The sequence below is a fragment of the Panthera uncia genome, chromosome C2, assembly GCF_023721935.1.
Source record: "Panthera uncia isolate 11264 chromosome C2, Puncia_PCG_1.0, whole genome shotgun sequence".
Lineage (NCBI taxonomy): Eukaryota > Metazoa > Chordata > Mammalia > Carnivora > Felidae > Panthera > Panthera uncia.
Genome location: NC_064810.1, coordinates 64,261,094 through 64,284,780, shown reverse-complemented (window position 1 = coordinate 64,284,780; position 23,687 = coordinate 64,261,094). Strand labels below are relative to the sequence as shown.

The 23,687-nt window shown below is 38.5% G+C and overlaps 2 protein-coding genes across 2 annotated transcripts in view; both read right to left on the bottom strand.

Annotated features, from left to right (window-relative positions):
- PLA1A (phospholipase A1 member A) overlaps nt 1–23,687 on the bottom strand; it is a 194,960-nt gene that overhangs the window by 27,149 nt on the left and 144,124 nt on the right. The window lies entirely within an intron of this gene.
- On the bottom strand, nt 72–21,756 carry POGLUT1 (protein O-glucosyltransferase 1). The gene is made up of 7 exons (XM_049629440.1): nt 21,620–21,756; nt 20,728–20,818; nt 19,473–19,616; nt 10,531–10,666; nt 8,002–8,123; nt 2,758–2,817; nt 72–1,336 (listed from the first exon to the last, which is right to left on the bottom strand). The coding sequence occupies exons 1-7, from the start codon at nt 21,702–21,704 to the stop codon at nt 1,219–1,221; spliced, it is 756 nt and encodes a 251-aa protein (XP_049485397.1). The 5' UTR covers nt 21,705–21,756; the 3' UTR covers nt 72–1,218.

Here is a 23,687-nt window from a genome sequence, read left to right as displayed (position 1 = left end):
GAAGGTACAGGTGGTGCTGGTGGGCTCAGAGGTAAAACCCACACACAGATTTTGTTGGGGATGGAAAGTATTTAAAAATAAAAATTCAAACCATTGCCAACATTTACAGGTGGTAAGATATTTCTTCCAAAAATCCCGATTTCCAACTTTTCTTGTAAAACATAAAAGGAAGGTCTGGTAAACTGAGCTCCTATTCCCTTGGCGGCGTTGACCAGACCTTTAGCTCTCTCTCCTGCTCACTCCTGTGGCCTCCTGGGGCATCTGAGTTTGAGACCCCCATTTATATCCCAGCTACCTTAGAAGATGGCAAACACTTTGATGAGGGAAACAAGTCTTGTTTGCTTTTGCAGCATCCCACAGTAGAGGCTGTGCTGAATGGATACACTTTTCATATTTTTATTTTTCAACAAAGTTTGTTAGACTTCATTTGCTCCTGTTTGATTACAACTATCACATATTACATCTCAGATACACTTAGTTTTCCCACAAGAAGTTTAAAACTTCTTTTCATATCATCCTCATATGGCATTTGAAAATTTCAAATGAGGACATTTAGGGCTTAAAGTTCTTTGAATAAGGCAAGAAGTCATAGAAGACAGAGATGAACTCCAACCTGAAGGAGCCAGTCATTGCTGGCATTGCCTTAGAATCACTTGGAGAGTTGTAAATAAATTAAGAATATCTTTACATTTTAATTAAGAATATCTTTATGTTTCAAATGCTTGAAAAATACCCAAAGAAGAATATTTATGACATGTGAAAATTACATGAAATTCAAATTTCCATGCCATAAATAAAGTTTTACTAGAACACAGCCAGGCTCATTCATTTACATATTGTCTGTGGCTGCTTTCACACTGTGATGGCAAAGTTGAGTAACTACAACAAGACCATACAATCCACAAAGCCTAAAATATTTACCATATGGCCCTTTCCATAAAAAGTTTGTGTCCTCTGGTTTAAACCTTAAAAGTAGTAAAAAAACAAAAAACAAAAAACAAAAACAACAACAACAAAACAACAAAACAAAACCAAAACTACTACTCATAATATGGCCCAGAAAAGCAATGTGAGTTTGAAAGAATAATTTACATATATGCTAATACTAGTTTGTGGATCTTTCTCTACATTCATCTACCACTAAGAGGAAACCTGATCTGGAATTCTACCCAGGTGACAATGTTCTTTGAGTGAGAATGTTCACTGCTATGGTTCTATTCAGACAATTGTGATTACTTTCATAGATTTCCAGGCTTGGTTTTTGGTGTATTCTGCATCAACAAGTTTTGGGTTTTTCCGAGATAGAAGAATGAGAGGATCCCGTTCTGGACTTGTCCTATAAAAGAAGCATATGACATAAAACATGTGTCCTCCACCATAATACTGTTCCCAATCTGAAAAGTAAGCTGTAATTGGACCCAATGCAATGACTGTACACATAGATGGATAACTTACTGGTTACAGCAGAGGTGGGGGTGGGGGTGGGGGGGTACTGGGCCCTGTGCATATAGGTGTTCCTGCCTGTTTTCCTGGCCGTTTACCCTTCAGAGATGGGGAGTATTGGGCCCTTCTTTGCTTACATCTAGTCTTTAAGAGGATGTTGTTCTGAACTCTACAGGCATATCCCAGGGAATGAGTTCCCTTTTGGGATGGCTCACATAGCGTCTATAATCACTAGTACTCACAGCTGTGTGACTAGGTAATCACCCCTCACCAAAATAGCTACATGACCTTTGTTGTGTGTATTTCGTAAAGTCCAGTGTAATATTTAAATTAAAAAGAAAACTAAAGGGCTAAAACCTGTAGAAAAAGTCCTAGTTATGGTCCAAGTAGGAGATGGTCCTGACATTTGAGAGGTCCTGGACACCTCCCCCGGCCCCCCCCCCCACCTGCCATGGACCCACTCTCTAGAAAGCGGACAATCCCTATATAATTTATAGGAAGTCCTAGAACTCTTCAAGTCCACACATGGATCCCAAGTTAAGAAGCTGTGATCTCAAGATCTGAGAATCAAGAGAAGTTGATAAGGACCAGTAAGCAGTGGCTACTGGGCCTATCTACATTCCCAAGTTCACTGCCTCAATAGAGGGTATGATCTCCAACAAGGACTCACCAGGAAAACGACAAGACCCTTCTCCTTTCACGGTCCCTGTTCTGTTCATCTATACAACAGATGGTCTTCATGTATCTACATGGCAGGTACTGTTCTTGGCACTGGGGATGTGGGTCTGAGTAACATGGAGAGGGTCCTTGACCAACATTTCCCTTTCCCTCCTCCCTTTCTTCCCTGCTTCCCTTTCCATTTTCATCAGTCTCAGTCTGTGGTCTCCACCATTATTTGGCAGCCACATGGCCTCATGGAAAAAGGAGTCAGGAGATCTGGTGATGGTTCCTGATCCGCCATTAACTAGCACAGTGACTAGAAGAGGTCCAGGTCAGAAGCTACCCATAGGACACTATAATCTCTTAGGCAAGAGGACAACTCAGCTGTTCTCTTCAACGTACACTCAATGCCTAATATACTCATGGCACTCTAAATACCTATTCAATGAATAAATGAATGAACCTTACTTCTTTCAATTCCAATTCAACTAAGAGTGATTTGGGCAAAAAATTTAAATTCTCTGTCTAAAATTCTGTGCTTCTACATTTATTTCTTAGTTATCTTAGTTTTCTCTTTGAACTAGAGATCTTCACACCCTCAAAATTGCTTATATTTTACAAATTTCTTTGTAAAATGCCAGAAAATATAGTCACCTTGATCCTCGGAAATATGCTGTAGAGTTTTTCTTCTTCCATGGCCACTGTGCTGCTGACCTAAAAATAGATTTCAGTTAGTTTCTATGTTTTTCTCTTAACCAAATGAGGACATGTTTTAACCACTTCTGAAGATTAGTTCAGAGCTTTACATTTTTCATTAAGTCTGACCGAGGCTTTCAAAAGAAAGAGCCCTCAATGACATTGCATTTCCCTTTGTTGTTGCTTCATTCCTTTGGAAATGCTAGCCAATAATATCTACAATCTGTTCCTCCGTTAATAAGTTAACAACATTGAAAGAAAAGTTCCCAGCCCCTAAATGACATGTTTAGAGCTATTTAATGCATACAATGAGGATTTCTTCTCTGCTTTATGTAGAGTGGTGCTATTGATAAACTTAATAGGCAAAGAGACCTGCAGAAAATATCAGAAATTGAATTAAGGGCAAGAAAACAAATCACTCCTTGACCTCGTGTTTTGGATGCATAGGCAGCATCTTTAGAAATGTGTCTGATATTGCAAAGCACCCTGTATTCTTGAAACTGTCCTAAGTGCTCCATGAAACAAAGTCCCTGAAGCTCAGGTCTCAGTACATACTACCATGGCCAGCTTTTCTTGCTGAAGCTGCTAGTTCACAGATGCAGCATTTTTAACTTCCTTTGTAGGGGCCCTGCACAGGGTTGCATGGTGTCTTCCTCTGAGAAATGAGGGGGACAGCTGAATTGGAGTTAATGAGGGATTGCTGGACTATTTACCATAATGGAGAGACTTAGGATATAAACTTTTTAGGTAGAAATACTTTTAAAGACATAAATGTCACATTACTCAGCTTCTCTCAGCTGAGAGCATTGCTCATTTTCGTGGCCTATCTCATAGGTTTTCCTTGCTATACCATCTTTTCCTGATTCTACAATCCAAAGCCAAAACTAGCTCTCATTGTGCCCCATACTCCCTCCCACCGAAACATAAATGCTATACCACTGGGTTATTTTTGTTTACTGGTTTTTTGTTTTTTACTGGAAATACGGTATATGCTCATTATATAAAATTCTTTTTTAAGTTTATTTTATTTATTTGGGGGGGGGGATGTGAGTAGAGGAGGGGCAGAGAGAGAGAGAGAGAGAGAGAGAGAATCCCAAGTGGGCTCTGCACTGTTAGCACAGACCCAACATGGGGTTTGATCCCACGAACCATGAGATCATGACCTGAGCTGAAACCAAGAGTTGGACCCTTACCGACTGAGCCACCCAGGGGCCCCTATATAAAATTTGAATGGAAAAGCATAAAATAAAAGTAGAAAAATCATCTGGAACCTCCTGCCCGTAGATAACCATTTTTACCAATTTAACGTCTCAGTGAAGAATTTCCTTCCAATCAAGTCTCCATATCAGTGGTTCTCAATTGGTGACTTTGCCCCGTTCCCCCAGAAGACATTTGGCCATGACTATAGACATTTTTGATTGTCACTACTGGGGGACTGCTACTGGCATTTAGTGTCATTAAGACACTAATGGGGTGCTGCTAACTATCCTGCAATGCACAGGACAGCCCCCTGCAACAAAGAATGATCCAGCCCAAAATGTCAATACTACCAATATTGAGAAACCTTGCTCTATATAACGCAGATATTTTATATATATTATATATTATATATATACCCATTCTCACAATGCTTGAGGTGGTTTTGTTATCCCTAATTTACAGCTGAGGCTCTTGAGAGGGTAAGCAGTTTGCCCAGAGTCACACAGCTGATAAGAGCCAGAGTTTGAACCCAGAGTCCCTGTTTTTAAGCCCTATGCTACCTTTACTTTGCATTCAGGCACAACATTCCATTTTATAGTCATGTCATAATTCACTTCATTACTTATTCATGGGCTTTTAGGTAGTGTCTAACTCTTTGCTTTAAGAAACAATACTGTAGTGAATATCTTTGTGTACCTACCTTTACATACTTGTCCAATTAACTCTGGGATAAATTCTAGAAGTGAAATGGCTGGGTCAAAGATATATACATTTTATATTTTGATATACATTGCCAAACCACCCAACTAAAAAAGTATCAATTTATACTGAAATTCTGAGTGTAAATTTCCTTGGTCCCTGGGAAAACTGTATTTAATATACACAGACTTGTACCATCTCTGTTTTCTCTCTCCCTCATTCTTTCTACCCACCTACTTACCCCTCAAAAGACCTATGTTAGGACTTTTTTCCCCAGGCAAGTGCTAAAAGTGGCCAACACAGCCTGGGGCTGCCCCAGACCTCTTTTATAACCATCTTCCCTACCTCCTATGACAGTAGAGACATAAATATTTAAAATACGGAAACAGTGAATTCTTCTACAGAGTGAAAAGTAAGTCAATAGGGACAAACTCCCAAAAGATTAGAAAAAATAGCAGGCAGACATCAATGCAGATAAGCAAGGAGATTTTTAAAGTTTCAAAGTAAGAAGTGAAATCACATGGCTAGAGCTTTTGAATGGAGGGCTCTAAAAAATAAAATTATATTTCTGGGGGCACCTGGGTGGCTCAGTCGGTTAAGCGTCTGACTTTGGCTCAGGTCATGATCTCGCGGTTTGTGAGTTCGAGACCCACATCGGGCTCTGTGCTGACAGCTCAGAGCCTGAAGCCTGCTTCGGATTCTGTGTCTCCTTCTCTCTCTGCTCCTCCCCCACTTGTGCTCTGTCTCTCTCTATCAAAAATAAATAGATGCATAAAAAAATCTTTTTTTAAATTACAATTCTGCAATCATGAATAAATTCACCTGAAGAAAAAGAGGGGACGATATCAAAAGAAAAATATGTTCTTGTAAGTTTAGATTTTAAAACATAATCTATCTCCCTAAAATAAGCTTAGTGGTTTTCAAGGGAAGAAAAAGAGTACGTAGTGGAGGAACTGGTAACACCGTGACCAGGTGATCAAAATTAATATCTCTAAAGAGTTAAGGATGGGGGCACCTGGGTGGCTCAGTTGGTTAAGCATCAACCTCTGGATTTCAGCTCAGGTCATGATTTCACAGTTTGTGAGACTGAGCTCTGTCAGCACAGAGCCCGGATTCTCTTTCCCTTTCTCTCAGCCCCTCCTCCACACACTCTGCCTCTCTCAAAATAAATAAATAAACATTTAAAAAAAAAAAAAAAGAAGAGTTATAGATGGATGCAAAAATCACTTAGGTAAGTATTAAGGCCAGCAATGCATAAGCTGAATCTAATCATGAGGAATAGACAAAACTAAACTGAAGAACATTCTATAATGTATGTGGCCTGTATTCTTCAAAATGTCAGTGTTATGAAAGAGAAAGACAGACTGAAGAGCTATTCCAGATTACAGGAGACTAAACAGAAATAATAACTAAATGCAACACATGAGCCTGGATTGTATCCTGTACTGGAGGTAGAATGTGCCATACAGGACATTATTGGGATAATTAAGTGTTGTATCAATATTGTTTCCTGAATTTGATAATTGCAGCATGGTTATAAAGGAGAATATCCTTGCTATTAGGAAATACACACTAAAGTATTAGGATGTACAGGGTCATAAGGTATGCAACTTACTCTCAAATAGTCCAGAAAACAAGAAATTATGCATCTATTACACATAGCCTAAAAGTCTATCATAGAAAATAATGAGGTAAATTATTATCCATGCAACGGAATACCATGTAACTAATAAAAATAATGAGGTAGTTTCATATGTACTGACATGGAAAGATCCCTAAAACACACTAAGAAGTGGGGGGAAAAGATGCTGATGTTAGACATACTTTTTATTTTTATGAGCATATATAGGTTTCATAATCAGAAAAAAAGGTTGTTTTTAAAGATTTAAAAAACAAAGTAGGGTGCCTGGATGGCTCAGTTGATTAAGTGTCCGACTCAATTTCGGCTCAAGTCATGATCTCACAGTTGTAAGATTGAGCCCTGCATGGGGCTCTACACTGAGCATGGAGCCTCCTTGAGATTCTCTCTCTCCTTCTCACTCGGCCCCTTCCCTGCTTGTTCTCTCTCTCTCTGTCTCTAAAAAGAAAGAAAGAAAGAAAGAAAGAAAGAAAGAAAGAAAGAAAGAAAGAAAGAAAAGAGAAAAAACAAAGTAGATGGATAGCAGGTAGAGAAAGAGCTACAAAAAAGAAGAGTGTAAAAAGTGTATTTGCAAGTACCTGAAAAAAAAAAAAAAAGGATTAGATAACTAAAGCCAAGAATAACTTGAAGAAAAACAGGTTAAAAAACTTGTTATTTTTCCCTCTGGAGAGGATGGGTAAGGTTAATTGGTAATGTGGAGAAGATAATGCACTTGGATACCAGGACTTCAGGCCTAAAATGGTTCCTGACGTTGACCAAGTCACTCAACCCCTGAAATAAAGAGTTGGAAAGGACAATTTCCAGTTCTAGTTCTGTGAAGTATGAGACCAAGGTATTTTACAAAATCATTTTCAAAGTACACCTACCAGATAACAGACTCATTTTTTACCTGGTGGCTCTAACCGCCATTGAGGACTTCAGCCCTATGTGTTTCTTTAGAAAAGGGACATTCTTTTCACCCCCTTTGAATCTCCAGCCACACATGGTACAGGTGATAGATATTTGTGGAAATGAAGTTAAATTAAATTTTTGCTTCCTCAATGGACCTGAGAGAGGACCTATAAAGACTGTATTTCTTCTAGAAGTTTTCTAATTAGGTATCAATGTTGTTTAAATCATAAATGCAAAATGTAGCTAGGTAAGAAATACCTATAGCTTGGATGACATGGACAATCTAAATTCTGAAATGACATCAGATAGACTCAACAGCCCAAGTATGTCTCAGTCGTGAATCAGGAGAATCTGGAATAAGTTTGTACTTGAGATAATTATGGGACAATATGTCCTCCCCATCTCCACCTTAAGGACTTAGTTCTAAGTTATAAAGTACATTTATGTTCCTCCTAGTAATTTTCTATTCTCCCCCACAACATGGTCATTCACTTTTTTCAAATTATGAAAGTAATTCACTCTTATTTGGAGAATCTTAAAAATACAGAAAAATTTAAAGAAGAAAAGAAAAGGCTCCTATACTCCTTTCCCCAAAGGCATTACTGATACTTTAGGGTAGGCTCTGCTCTTTTCCTATGGATGGGTAAATATTTTATACACACACAAAATTGCTTATGCTATAGTTTTTCTTTTGTTTTTAACTTAAACAAACATTAGTTTATTTCAAGAAGACCTACAAAGAAGGACAAATAAAACCTCTCTAAAGGACCTACCTTACCAGATCTTCTCTGAAGAGGTCCCATCGTCCAAGACCTGTAGGATAAATTGGCCAAACAGCAGGCCCCCCTTCCCAAAATGTCCAAGCAGGATACATGATATCATGGTACTCTGATGTCTTCAACAGAAACAGAAAGGTTGTTCTACATCAGTCTCAGAACAGAGAGAGAAGAATTAAACTACAGTCATGCCACAGGATCTGGACAAAAGTCTTGCTCTAGTATTAAATTGCCAAAAATATATTTTCCCTTGTCTGCAAAGTCTGGACTCTAGACATTAAAAGAGAAAAATGACCATGGGTTAAAAATCATGGGCTCACTGAATCCCAGAATTTAAAATCTCCTTAAAGGTCAACTTTTTCAGTTACCCAAAGTTCTATTTGTTAGGGTTTTTAGTTTAAGGAAATAAAATACCTAACTCTGAATCATCACACAGCTCTCTTATCTTTTAACTATTACATTTGGAGTATATACTGTCTTACCAGTTCCTGATTATTTCCTAGATGGATCTTTTGAGAGCAAGAATCACAATTAAATGGTTAAAATGGTAGGGGCTCTTGAAACAGATCACCTGGGTTTGAATGCTGACTCAAAATGCTGACTCTACTTCTTTCCAACTCTAGGCAAGTTACTTAATTTTCTATGCCTGCTTTATCTTTATGATGGGAGAAATAATACCAATAATGTTACCTATCTAATGGGCTTACTAAATGAGTTAGTACATGTGAAAAGCTTAGACCAGTGTTTGGTACATAGTAAGTACTCAGTAAGTGTTCATTAGTGTTATCTAATACTGTGGTACTGTTGAGCTCACCCTGGTTGGTCAATAAATTATTGATTATTTGTTGATCAGGACCAGAAGTGCTGATGGGCAGAATGGGAGAAAGGGATATTATCCCACATCTTTTGAAAAAAGTTTTAAATCATTTGTTCTCTTTTTATGATTACTTCTGTTAAAACTCTGGCCTGATAAACCTCTAACTCTTCAGTAGTTTCACTGGAATTACACATGCAATATGCTGTTTGCCTTTCTCAAATACTTTTGAAAAATGGTACGTGATTCATAAAGCAGCTCAGACATAACAGCTGCTCAATAGAAGCTGTACAATTACTATAAAGTTGAAAGACTAAAAGCTTTCTCTTGGAAATTAGAAGTCACTGGCTTAGAAACAAAAAGAGAAGATGAAAAGAAAGTATACTGATTGTTATACTTTACCATACACAGAAACAACAAATAGATAACAAGCATAAAGTCCTTACTGACTTACATGGGAGCTTCTATCTGTTCTTCTGGGAGGGTTTCATGACAAACAAGAAAACCAAGCACTTTTGAGAAATGAGGCTAAATCATGGGAAATGCAACACAAATGTGGCCTCAGCCCATTTGCAACACAGTAAATACACAAGTCTACAGAGAAAGTAAACTGTGATAAAGAAAAAGTAGAGATAAAAGGTCCCTCTGGAGAAATCACATCAGAGATGGTGCTCCTTTTCTCAAAGTCCATCGGGTTTTCCTAAACCCTCCCTTCCCCCATAGAATCTTCCACCCATTCTCTTCTAGCCCTCCCACCCCACCCCTCAATGTGGCCATACCTAGTCTCAAGGGAACCAAGGCCCATCCCTTCCAATACACATTTGCAACAACCTGGGCACTGAAGATATTAACTATCTCAAATTCTTCAAGTCCACAGGTGTGAACTAGTACTCCTATTCCTCCATAACTAGACTCAAAGCTCACCCTCTCACATATTCCTCTTGCATATCCCAGACCTATCCCCTCAATGTACTGCTTCAGCACAAACTGTGTGGAGTTATCTACCACCTTCAGCTTCATTGTTAGCCATGCTGGGCCCCTGGGATACACTGACAGGACTACACACACACACACACACACACACACACACACACACACACGGGACTTCAACAGTTTTTTTTTTTGTTTTTTTTTTTTAATTTTTTTTTAACGTTTATTTATTTTTGAGACAGAGAGAGACACAGCATGAACGGGGGAGGGGCAGAGAGAGAGGGAGACACAGAATCGGAAGCAAGCTACAGGCTCTGAGCCATCAGCCCAGAGCCCGACGCGGGGCTCGAACTCGCGGACCGCGAGATCGTGACCTGAGCTGAAGTTGGACACTTAACCGACTGAGCCACCCAGGCGCCCCAACAAATAGTTTTTGAATGAAGGTGTTCTCTAACTCCAAGCCCATGAGCTATTTTGAGCCACTCTCTCCCTATGTTCTGTAGGATCTCTAAACCTTTCCTTCAATGTCCTATCAGTTCTTTAGGCGTCCATTATTCTCTCCCCTTCATCCCTAGACCTATAGACACTTAAGCAATCTTTTTACCCATTTCCTCAGTCTTATTGCTCAGCCACTGTGAAGCTAAGAGGGACACAGGCCAATTCCTGGACCTCAGGCGTCACCCTCACCATTACCCAGCAGATTCTGTCATAGGACAATCATCTCCCACTCATACTCTAGAGGAACACCTCCCATCTCCCCATACATCTCTCCCTATACTTACCTTACTGAAGGAGAAGACTGGAATGGCAGGCTCCATCCATTTAGGAACCTGAGGATAATCTCGTACATTGATCACCATTTCCATGTCAGGGAGGCGTCCGATAACTTCCAAAATAAAGTGTTCAACACCACTACACCTGTCAACCAGAAATACCACATATTCACCAGATCAGTGCCTACTATAGGACAAGACATGGTCCCATTCACACTTTGAAAGCCTGTGTTCAGATCGTCAGCCTTCTGCAAAGTTTCCTGAAAGCAATGCTTCTAAAAGGACTTTTCTACTCTCTTATATTGTGCAAGGCATCTTTCCTAGCTAAACTGCTCCAGCTTACAACACTTCATGAAGTTTTCCAGTTAGATCATAAGTCTGAAAGATGTATTATTGCTACTCCTACCACTTTTCCTCTATTCATCCCTAGTTTTTAAAAATTTCCTCTTTAGTTTCATTAGTAAGCAAGATACAAATTTTGATAGTAACCAGAAAAAGCTAATTCTCTAAGTGTGTCCCTAGGGCTTTGCCTCTCACAATGACATTATATTTATATCCACCATAATTAAGTTTCATAATTTAGGAGGAAAGATAGGAAAACTTTTATTGCCTTTGAGTTGAATACTTCAGAACACTATCAAAATCAGTTTTGCAAGCCAGAAAGAATGTTATGTACACAATCACAAAGACTGTAATACAGGCATACTTGAGAGATACTGTAGGTTTGGTTCCAGACCATCACAATAAAGCAAATATGGCAATAACGCAAGTCAAGAGAATTTTGGGGTTCCCAAGTACAATAAAATTTACGTTTATACCATACTGTTAAGTGTGCAATAATAGTATTATGTCTAAGAAAACAATGTGCATATCTTAATTAAAGACACTTTATTGATAAAAAATGCTAAGAATCATGAGCTTTCAGCAAGTTGTGATTACTGATCACAAATCACCATAACAAATATAATAATAATAAAGTTTGAAACATTGAGAAAATTGTTCCAAAATATGACCCAGAGATGTGAAGTGAGCAAATGATGTTGGAAAAATGGCACCAATAAACGTGTTAGATGCAGGGTTGCCACAAACCTTCAATTTATTAAAAAAATGCAGTATCTGCAAAAGGCAATAAAGTGAAGCCAAATAAAACAAGGTTTGCCTGTATACTTTTCTGGCTGGACTCCCCAGGAATCCTCAGAGAAACTCTGGAAAGAGACGATACACTGGCAGATTAGCTTTTCTGCCCCATCCCTTGAGGTCCTGACCACCACTATCCTGGAGGGAACATTCCAAGGTTTGACCAAAATTTTCCAGTAGCATATAAATGACTGATTCATAAAATTGATTTATATAGAGAGAGGTAACTGCAAAAAATATCAATGATTGATAAACGAAAGAAAAGATGCTCAACTGTATTAAAGAATGTCCCAGAAGCACCTGGGTGGCTCAGTTGGTTAAGCGTCCAACTCTTGATTTTGGCTCAGGTCATGATCTCATGGTTCATGAGACTGAGCCCTACATTGAGCTCCATGCTGTGTGTGGAGCCTTTAAGATTCTCTCTCTCTCCCTCCCTCTGCCCCTCCCTTGCTCCCCAAAACCCAAACTTGTAAAAACAGAGAATGAAATGGTGGTCACCAAGGGATAGGGGGAACAGGACAGATGCTGCTTAAGGGTACAAACTTACAACAAGTAGTGAATATGCCCTAGAGATCTAATGCACAGTATAGTGAATATACACAACAATACTGTATTATAATCAAACTTGCTAAAAAACCAAAATTTAATTATTCCAACTACTAAAACAAAAGGATAATTATGTAATTAGTGCTACAATGGCAATCATATATAAATGTGTCAGATTAACATGTTGTGTACCTTAAATGTATATGTTATATGTCAAATATATTTCAATTAAAAATTTATTTAAAAAAATTTTTTTTAATGTTTTATTTATTTTTGAGACAGAGAGAGACAGAGCATGAACGGGGGAGGGTCAGAGAGAGAGGAGACACAGAATCTGAAGCAGGCTCCAGACTGAGCTGTCAGCACAGAGCCCGACGTGGGGCTCGAACTCATGGACCGTGAGATCATGACCTGAGCCGAAGTTGGACGCTTAACCGACTGAGCCACCCAGGTGCCCCTCAATTAAAAATTTAAAAACAAAGTATCACTATGACAAAAAAAAAAGTGCTGTTGAAGCTAGGTGCTAGTCTTCACCAATCAGACTGACAAAGATCAGAGTCCAATAATACACAGTATTGATGAAAGTATGAGGTCTATTCTGAGCATGTAATACAAGGGTGGTGGAAGTGAAAATAGGCACAACTTTGGGATGGCTGGCTGGCTCACTGGGTGTCATGGGTTCAAGCCCCATGTTGGGTGTAGAGATTACTTACAAAACAAAAAAGAAAAAGTATATAAAAGAAGAAAATAGGCACAACTCCTTTGGAAGACAGTCTGCTTCTATTCATCAAGATTTAAAAAACACATTAGTTGGCCTACTAATCCTACTTGTAGGAATTGACCCTGCAGATATAATTACATGAGTACTCAAAGGTTTAAGTTCACTACAGCGTTGTTTACATGTGTTGAAATTCAAAGGGGAATGGTGGAGAATAATTTAAATGTCCTTTGATAGAGGGCTGAATAAAGAAATCCACACAATGGATTAGTATGCAGCCATGGAATAGTGAGATATACTCTATGTACTCATAAGGAACAATTTAAAAATATGTTATATGAAAAAGAAAAGTAAGTTGCAGAACAGAAGATACACATGTTCTATTTTGTTGATGAGTCTAGACAACTGTATATGCATAAACTATTTCTAGAAGGATATGCAAGAAACTTGTAATCGTGGTCGTCTTTTGAGAGGAGGACTCAGGGACTAGAGGTTTGGGGGTTGAAGGTAGTAGAGAAACTTCCATTTCCTTGTTCATATTTTCAGGTTATCTAAATATTTTACCATGTGCAAGGAACAGTCCTTTGATGATAAAATAAACAAATAGAACTAGTTAGAAGTTTAAAACATATAATGTTGCTATACATTTACATTTAACAGCTAAAACATTTTGTTTTCTTTCATGTTCAGCTTTTAAAATAGCACTCTTTCACATACTGTATAATGCCGTTTATGATTCCTTTTATATAAAACTCTAGGAAATGATCTATAATGACAGAAAGCAGATCAGTGGATGCCTGAGAATAGGGGTAAAAGGACAGCATGGCAGGGAGGGGTAGGAGAGAAGGATTGCAAAGAGGCACAAAGAAATTTTTGGGAGTGACAGATACATTCATTATCTTGGTGTATACATACAGCAAAACTTATCAAATTATAATTGTATTAAAAAGAATAAAATACCAAAAAAAGGAATAAAATATCTAGTCATAAATTTAACTAATGAGATAGAAGACCTGTACTCTGAAAACTGTAAGACATTGATGGAAGAAATTTAAGATGATACAAATCAATGGAAAAATATACCATGCTCATTGATTGGAAAAATTAATATTGATAAAATCTCCATGCTACCCAAATCTACAGATTCAATGCCACTATCAAAATACCAATAGCATTTTTCACAGAACAAGGACAGATAATCCTAACATTTATATGGAACCACAAAAGACCCTTAATAGCCAAAGCAATCTTGAGAAGGAAGAACAAAGTTGGAGGTATCACAAGCCCAGGTTTCAAACTATACTACAAAGCAATAATAATCAAAACAGTATGGTACTGGCACAAAAATAGGCACACAGATCACTAGAACAGAATAGAAAGCCTAGAAATAAACCCACGCTTGTATGGTCACTTAATCTTTAACAGAGGAGACAAGAATATACAATGGAGAAAAAAATAACCTCTTCAAGAAATGGTGTTGGGAAAACTGGACAGCTACACACAAAAGAATAAAACTGGACCACCTTCTTACACCATATACAAAAACAAACTCAAAATGGATTAAAGACCTGGGCGAAAGGCCTGAAACCATGAAACTCCTGAAAGAAAACATAGGCAGTAAACTCTTGGACACTGGTTTTAGCAATACTTTTTTAGATCTGTCTCCTCAGGCAAGGGCAACAAATGTAAAAATAAGCAATTGGGACTACATCAAACTAAAAAGCTTTTTCACAGTGAAAGACACCATCAACAAAACAAAAAGCAACATACTGAATGGGAGAAGATATTTGCAAAATATCTGGTAAAGGGTAAATATCAAAAATATATAAAGAACTCATTCAACTCAACACCAAAAGACAAATAATCCAATGAAACAATGGGCATAGACATGAATAGACATTTTCCAAAGAAGATGTACAGATGTCCAACAGACACATGAAAAGATACTCAACATTACTAATCATCAGGGAAATGCAAATCAGAACCATAGTGAGATATCATCACCAGTCAGAATGGCTATTATCAAAAAGATAAGAAATATTAGGGGCACCTGGGTGGCTCAGTTGGTTAAGCATCCAACTTTGGCTCAGGTCATGATCTCACAATTTGTGGGTTGAAGCCCTGTGCCGGGCTCTGTGCTGACAGCTCAGAGCTTTGAGCCTGCTTCAGATTCTGTGTCCCCGTCTCTCTCTTCCCCTTCCCTACTTGTGCTCTGTCTCTTTGTCTCTCAAAAATAAATAAACATAAAAAAAATTTCTGGGGCACCTGGGTGGCCCAGTTGGTTGAGCGTCCAACTTCGGCTCAGATCATGATCTCACTGCTTGTGAGTTCAAGCCCTGCATCGGGCTCTGTGCTGACAGCTCAGAGCCTGGAGCCTGCTTTGGGTTCTGTGTTTCCCTCTCTGTCCCTCTCCTGTTCATGCTCTGTCTCTCTTATGTTTTATTTTATATAAAATAAAACATAAAAAAATAAAATAAAAATAATTTAAAAAACATTAAAAAATTTTTTAAGTATTAAATAAATAAGAAATAATAATTGTTGGAAAGAAAGGATATGAAGAGAACCCTCATGCACTGTTGGTGGGAATGCAAACTGGTGTAGCCACTGTGGAAAACATTATGGAGGTTCCTCAAAAAATTAAAAATGGAAATACCTATGATTTGGTAATTTCACTTCTGAGTATTTACCCAAGGAAAACAAAAATACTAATTTGAAAAGATATATACACCCTTGTGTTTACTGCAGCATTATTTATAACACTATATATGGAAGCAACTTAAGTGTCCATTGATAGATGACTCGATAAGATATAATATATATATACACATATATATATATAATACATATATCTACATGTATATAATGGAGTGAATATACATAATGGAATGAATATATATATGTACATATATATATAATGGAATGAATGAATATATATGTAATTAAATGAATGAATACATATGTGTGTGTGTGTATATATATATATATATCATTATACATAACATTATATATATATATATAACAATATATAACATTATATATATATATATATATATATATATAATGGAATATTACTCAGCCATAAAAAAGAATGAGATCTTGCCATTTGCAACAACATGGATGGACCTAGAAGTTATTATGCTAAATGAAATAAGTCAGACAGAGAAATACAAATACCATATATAAAAAACCTTAATAAATAAAAATAAATAAAACCTTATGATTTCACTTACATGTGGAATCTAAAAAACAAAACACATGAATAAACAAACAAAAAGCAGAAACAGACCCATAAATACAGAGAACAAACTGATGGTTGCCAAAGCAGAAAGATGTGAGGGGATGGGCAGAATGGATGAAGGTGGGTAGGAGATACAGGCTTCCAACTATGGAATAAATAAGTCATGAGGATAAAAGGTACAGCATAGGAAATACAGTCAATGGTATTGTAATAGTGTTGTATGGTTACAGATAGTAACTACACTTGTGGCAAGCATAGCATAGCATATAGAATTGTCCAGAATCACTATGTTATTCACCTGTTACTAACGTAACATTGTATGTCAACTGTACTTCAATAAAAAAAAGTCAGGAAGATGAAAAGTATAGCATAGGGAATATAGTCAGTAATATTATAATAACATTGTATGGTGACAGGTGGTACCTACATATATTATGGTAAGCATTTTACGATGAATATACATGTTGAATCACTATGTTGTACACTTGAAACTAATATAATATTGTATGTCAACTATACTTCAATTAAAAATTAATTTTTTAAAAAGATAATGAACACAAAAAACTTACCAAGTTGTATACTTTAAATATGTGCAGTTTAGGGAAACCAAAGCAAAAATAAACTATTGGGACCTCATCAAAATAAAAACCTTCTGCACAGTGAAGGAAACAATCAGCAAAACTAAAAGGCAACTGACAGAATGGGAGAAGATATTTGCAAATGACATATCAGATAAAGGGTTAGTATCCAAAATCTATAGAGAACTTACCAAACCCAACACCCAAAAAAACAAATAATCCAGTGAAGAAATGGGCAAAAGACATGAATAGACACTTCTCCAAAGAAGACATCCAGATGGCCAACCGACAAATGAAAAAATGCTCAACATCACTCATCATCTGAGAAATACAAATCAAAACCACAATGAAATACCACCTCACACCTGTCAGAATGGCTAACATTAACAACTCAGGCAACAACAGATGTTGGCGAGGATGTGGAGAAAGAGGATCTCTTTTGCACTGCTGGTGGGAATGCAAATTGGTGCAGCCACTCTGGAAAACAGTATGGAGGTTCCTCAAAAAATTAAAACTAGAACTACCCTACGACCCAGGAACTACAGTACCAGGTATTTATCCAAGGGATACAGGTATGCTGTTTCGAAGGGACACATGCACCCCAATGTTTATAGCAACACTATCAACAATAGCCAAAGTATGGAAAGAGCCCAAATGTCCATTGATAGATGAATGGATAAAGAAGATATGGTATATATATACAACAGAGTATTACTTAGCAATCAAAAAGAATGAAATCTTGCCATTTGCAACTATGTGGATGGAAATAGAGGGTAAGTGAAATTAGTCAGATAAATATCATATGACTTCACTCATATGAGGACTTTAAGATACAAAACAGATGAACATAAAGGAAGGGAAGCAAAAATAGTATAAAACAGGGAGGGGGATAAAACATAAGAGACTCTTAAATACAGAGAACAGAGGGTTGCTGGAGGGGTTGTGGGAGGGGGGATGGGCTAAATGGGTAAGGGGTTTAAGGAATCTACTCCTGAAATCATTGTTGTACCATGTGCTAACTTGAATGTAAATTATAAAAAAATAAATAAATTATAGAAAAAATAAATATGTGCAGCTTATATCAGCCACACTTCACTAAAACTATTATTTTAAAAATATCATTATTCTCCATCTTTGAAATGACATGTCTCCAGTCATTTAATTAGATGGTGCTGTTTCCTCAGCAAAATCTCTCAGCTCATCCTTGAAATGCTGAGTTTATATTTTACTTTGTTCACAATAAAGTTTTTTAAATGCAATCTGGGCTTCTCCAACTGGGTGATTTAAAATTATCCAGACCTAGAAAGATACTGTTTTTGGCTAGATGGGAATCAAAGATATTATTCAACTGTATCCATTTCATTAAGGACACTGGTTCTGAATATTTCATTTTGTTTCTTCTTTGCCCAACTCTCTTTTCTTAGTTGTGTATGTAGTTGAGACAGGGAACTTTCCATGCATTAGAAATATAACTATTTTATTGTCAATGAAAGGTCCTATGCTCCCTCAAGAACATTTCTAACAGCTCATGATTCTTACCAAAATGTTCTGAGGTCTGGAATGAGAGGTATGTGCCTTTCAGAAACTTTGAGAGTATTTTATTTCATTTGGAAATTGCTCATCTAACTATTAAACATTAGTTAAGCCTTCAAAGTCTAATAATGTCTATATTCATATTTTCTTTCTCATTTGTAGAAATTAGAAATTCTTCTATACTCATAATTTGTAAAGTTGCTATTACTGTCCCAAGTAATGAAACAAATGTCTGTTTAAAATACTTAAATAATTTTCCCCATTACCAGCTTATTTACCCCTAACACTTGATAACAAAAGTGTAATTGTGATTACTTCATGGTAATGGGATTTTAAGTGATCTTTATTTTCTTTTTTGTTGTTGTTTTTACATATTTTTGACAATTAAAATGCAGTAATTTATAATAAAGTTGTTATTAAGAATAATTCCTTATGTCCACACGGATGCATGTTATTTGCAATACTGCTCATATACTTTCCTTTTAATGACAGAATAGAGATTGTTTAGAAAGATCTTAGGCTGAGAATACCATGGCCTCTGATTTTTGTACTTTGTAATTTTATAAAGATTTGAGTTCAAAAAAAAAAAAAAAAGACTCCTAAAAGGGAGGTTTCTTATTTGTTGTATAAACATGTAATGCTACCTAAGTCCAACTTCCAGGCTTAGTCCATGACCCTCCCTGCTCATCCCCAGCCCTCAGCCCACTGATATGTTACCTCAACCATCACACCTGAATTCCTGGCTAGTGTAGCCTGTGTAATCTGCAGCCTCAGTTATTCTTGACTTTCCACCACCTTTCTTCAAATACTCAGTATCTAGAACAATACTTGACCCATGAAAAACACTCAATCCTTCTCCTTCTTCAGCCCAGCTCAATCCTGCTAGGTCTCATCAGCCTGTGCCCTGCAGCATCCATATCTGGTGGATGATGAGAAGGGTAGAACCATAGCCAGTACAACCAGTGATTGTGCCCAAGCCTCAAGAAGAGAGAGGAGACAAACTTTAATACAGGAGAAAGGGGGGCAGGAGTTGGAAAGAAAAATCCTCAGGCAGGAAGAGTTTGTCACTATTTTGCAGTCCCTCTGAAATATGAGGAGAGATTCACCTGTGGGGCCCTCTAATTAACTCCTCTCTAAGAACAGTATCAAATAAGCCCATATATAAGAAGGTCAGAAGATATATTTACCTCATAGTTCTTACCTCGAGGGGAACATGCAGTCATTTTCTCTGTATAATCTGTTCTTAATAATCTGATAGTGGGTCCCCAGTTTCCGTCTGACTACCTCTGCCATCATCTTCCTGGAGATACCTCCTCGGAAAGGAGTTAGATCCTCTTCTATGACACTGAAAGAATGTGGATCGTCAAGGATAGCAGGTCAAAAAGTGGTACCATTCCACCTACTTCCTATCTATGGGTTTAGGTTTAGTATTAGAAAATACAGTAAGCCAGGGAAAGAATGGAGGACAAGAATGAGCAACCTTTCCATAGGTAATCTAAAGTAAAACAACAAAGAGGAAAAAGCAAGTCAATTTCTCTTCTTCCTCTCTGGATCTGGATTGCCCCTTCCTTACTTGATGCACATTCACCTTTAATAGGCACACAACACCTGTGTCCTCCCAGTGACTGCAGTCCCACTGACCTCCCCTTCTCCAAATCCTGCAGAACATAGGATTTATGCCTTATAGTCTGACACTGTCTGATGCCCTTGGTCTCAGACTGACTGCCTTGTTCTGTCTGGCACCCATTCACCACACATACTCTAGCAGCCTGACAGCAGTGACCGGAAAGTACAGTATTTTGTATCCCTTTTAAAGTTCAATACATAGATTTTAATAAGTATCATAAGCATCAGGTTAATTTTTTGAGGAGTCATAGAATAACAAAACGGGGAGCTAAAGGACCCTGTTTTTTTTAGCTGATGAGGAATCTGACACCCAGAGAAGTTAAGTGACTTGCCACAGAGATAATTAGTGGGAAATCTGTGACTAGAACCAAAGACTGCTTTTAAAGTAATCTTTCTACCATGCTACCCTCTCAGCCATAATTTTTACACTTTAAAAAAAACCAACAGGAAACTTGATGATTAGCCTCATTTATAAATATGTTCATTCCTCCGACAATATTTATTGAGTACTTATTGAGGGCCAGCACCAGGGATGCAACACTGAGTAAGACATTGGCCTTGACCTCAAGAAGCTTTCAGTCCAATGGGGAACACAGACAACTATGTGTGCTAACTCCAAGGAGTAAGTAGCGTTGTTGAGACCACCTGGGCTTCTCCTATCCCAGGGCCTTTTTGTTCCCTAGAAATAGGAAACCCACCACAGGAACATTGCCTTTTATCAAGGCGTACTTGGCTCTCTGATTACTGTAATCCAGGTCTCTTGGGGATATTAGGGGAATTCTTGTGACAAGTACTAAACTCTCAAAGACACATCAAAGAAAAGAACTCACCCATGGTAGCAGCTGCAGTTTTGACTTGAACATGGTTCATAATTCTCCAAAGACCTGTTAATTTGGTCAATAAATACTTTCCATTTTGAACCTTCAAGAAGTGAAGTAAATGAGAGTTAACAAAATATCCTGAGCATTCTCATTTGCTACCGGCAGGCATGCCGAACCAACTTCTGACACCCCTTCCCATTCCACTGGTGGAAAGGAAACGCCAGGAAGGATTCATTCTATAACTCTCCAGCACTCATGTCAAGTCTGCTCCTCTACTTGGGCTGTCAGGTGTCCAAGAAATTGGAAAATGTCCAAGCTCAACGCCTGGCACTCAGATAGCTATGAATAAACTGGGAACACGTATTCTCACCTTTTACTAATCAAAGTGAACCCTATAAAGAGGATTAATTAAAAGCCAAATACATTAATTAACTCTCCCTTCATCTCTCCGTCAATTCACTAAGAACCACACACACACACACACGCAGAGAGAGAGAGAGAGAGAGAGAGAGAGAGAGAGAGATGAATTATTTCCCAGTGTGTTTAAGGGAGGAACAGTGTAGCCAAGCGCGGGCGACACTGGCTGTAAGTGAATAGGAGAATTCCCTCTCCACCTCGCTATCCTAATTCCGAAAAATAGGTTACTCTCCAGGGTCCTGGGCAATAGAAGCAGCGCCAGACACCCAGAAGTTCTCACTCTCCGCTCCAAGGCGCCCCCGTGCCCTCTGCCCAGCTAAGCGCTCCAGCGGCCACAGCATCAGCCGGCCTCCGGCCGCCTCAGGGAACCGGGGCGGGGGTGGGGGGGTGGGGGGGGTGGGGGGGTGGGGGGGGCGGGAAAGCACCTCTGGACCGGGCCAGACCCCGAGCCTCAGCGGCAGGCTCGGCCCCGCCCGGAGCCCACCTGACTCCTTCTGGCGGCCCAGCACTGGGGGCAGTAATAGCAACAGCAGCCACAGCAGGAGCTGCGGGCGCGCCCACCGCTCCATCACCCGCAGCCCACTGCAGAGTCCCAGCCACGGCGCCGGCGGAAGCACGGCCCCGCACAAAGATGGCCGTGGGTGCTGCACCACGTGGGCGGAGGGCCGCCCCGCACAGAGATGGCCGCGCACCACTCCGCCTCCCCGCCCCCAAGTCCCGGCCTGCGGCAGAGTTTCTTAGGGAGTACCGCTCTGGGACTTTAGCCGAGTGCTGCGGTGGAGGCGTGTGCATAGTCCCGGCTCGTTTGTTCCGAGCCGAGCTGTATAGTTAGCAGCTGCTTCATGTCGCCGGGTGTAGTGAAAGTTTCAAAATGTATCTTTCTCTCCCTTTGTCTCTTCCTCACTTTTTCTCATACAATCGAAGCCCAGGAGAGAATGAATAAATGGCATCCCCTGGGAAAATAAGTCTAATAATGGTAATTCCTTACATTCTGTAGCATATTTAAAACACCTTATTCTCTGCAGCCAGAAAACTGAAGATCAGAGAGGCTGTTTCTTGCCCACAGCTTTATAGTTAGTGGTACAACATAGGCTAGAAGTTTTTGCATGAGATCAAACTCTTTTTTTAAATTTTTTTATTTTTTTTTTATTTTTGAGAGAGCAAGAGAGAGCGCAAGAGTCCAGGTGAGGTAAAGGGGCAGGAGAGAGAGAATCTTAGGCTCCATGCAGAGCTGGGTCTCACAACTGTGAGATCATGACCTGAGCTGAAATTGAGTTGGAGGCTGACCACCCAGGTGCCCCTCAAACTGCCTCTTATTAAATAGTATAGATTTGTTGAGTACCTGAATATGTACAGCACTGTTAGAACTCAAGCGTTGGAAAATAGTATAGAACAAATCTCTTTGTAATAGGAATTTTTATCTTATAACAATTGAAATGACTTAAACGTGGGAAAAATCTGTGGGTAACATTATACGGGACAGTATATGTGTATAGTTATACATAGGTATATATAATAATCATACAAGTATTTATTCACTGTCTAAAATGTACAAGGCAACATTCTAGGCTCTGGAAATACATGAAAGTATGAGAGATGAGATCTGTGTCCTTGAGTTTAGAACTGGTGGGAAGACAAATACACTTCCCCAGAGATTATTTATAACATAAGGCAATCTGTAATTGCTATTGGCTTCAGTAGAGAGAAAGAAAGATCAATATGAGATGGAAATTTGGAAAAGGGCAGGGGTATATTGAAATGAAAAGGAAATATTACAGTTAAGGAATAGTATGCTGGAGACACTAAAAATGGGGAGCCATAATTTGCAGAAGGTCAGGGTAGAACATAGATTGATAGTAGTAGAGATGGTAGTAGGATGCACACTGAGGAGTTGTGGAAGATAAAATAATGTTAATTAGTTAGGACTGGGTTATATCACTCACTTTGGGGGAGTGAGTAGGCAAGAAGAGAAAATGGATCCTCAACACTATATTATACAAGACTTCTTCAGGGATCCAAATGAAACCTTGAAATTTGTTGCTTCTACTTTAGGAAGACGTGTAGTACATCAAAATCAATGGTTCATCAAAAGCACATAACTAGGGCACCTGGGTGTCTCAGTTGGTTAAGCATCTGACTCTTGATTTCAGTTCAGGTCATGATCTCACAGTTCATGGGCTCGAGCCCCACATCAGGCTCTCTGCTGATGGTGCAGAACCTGCTTGGGATTCTCTCTCTCTTCTCTCTGCCCCTCCCCCTACTTGTGCTCTTTCTCTTTCTCAAAATAAGTAAATAAATGTTTAAAAAGCACATAACTGAAACAATGTGTTATGTAGACAAACACCACAGTAACCTCTTCAAAGGTAGTCTAAAATGAATATAGTGGAGAATAATTTTTTAAACTTTAATAAGAGTTTTTATTTTCCATAATTTCAGTTTTCTGTCAGACGAAAATGGAAATAACCTTCTATTATAATGTCTTTAAAACGAGAATAAATCAATATTTTCTGCAACTTTACAATGTTTATGTGGAAGAGCATCAAGAGATTGGG

Excerpts from the sequence above, each read along its gene's own strand:
- POGLUT1 (XM_049629440.1), bottom strand. The coding sequence starts at position 21,704 with ATGGAGCGGTGGGCGCGCCCGCAGCTCCTGCTGTGGCTGCTGTTGCTA. Across the intron at positions 8,124-10,530 it reads CAGTCTTCTCCTTCAGTAAG|ACATCAGAGTACCATGATAT; the intron begins GTAAGTATAGGG and ends TTTCTGTTGAAG. Across the intron at positions 2,818-8,001 it reads TTCAGAGAAGATCTGGTAAG|GTCAGCAGCACAGTGGCCAT; the intron begins GTAGGTCCTTTA and ends ATCTATTTTTAG.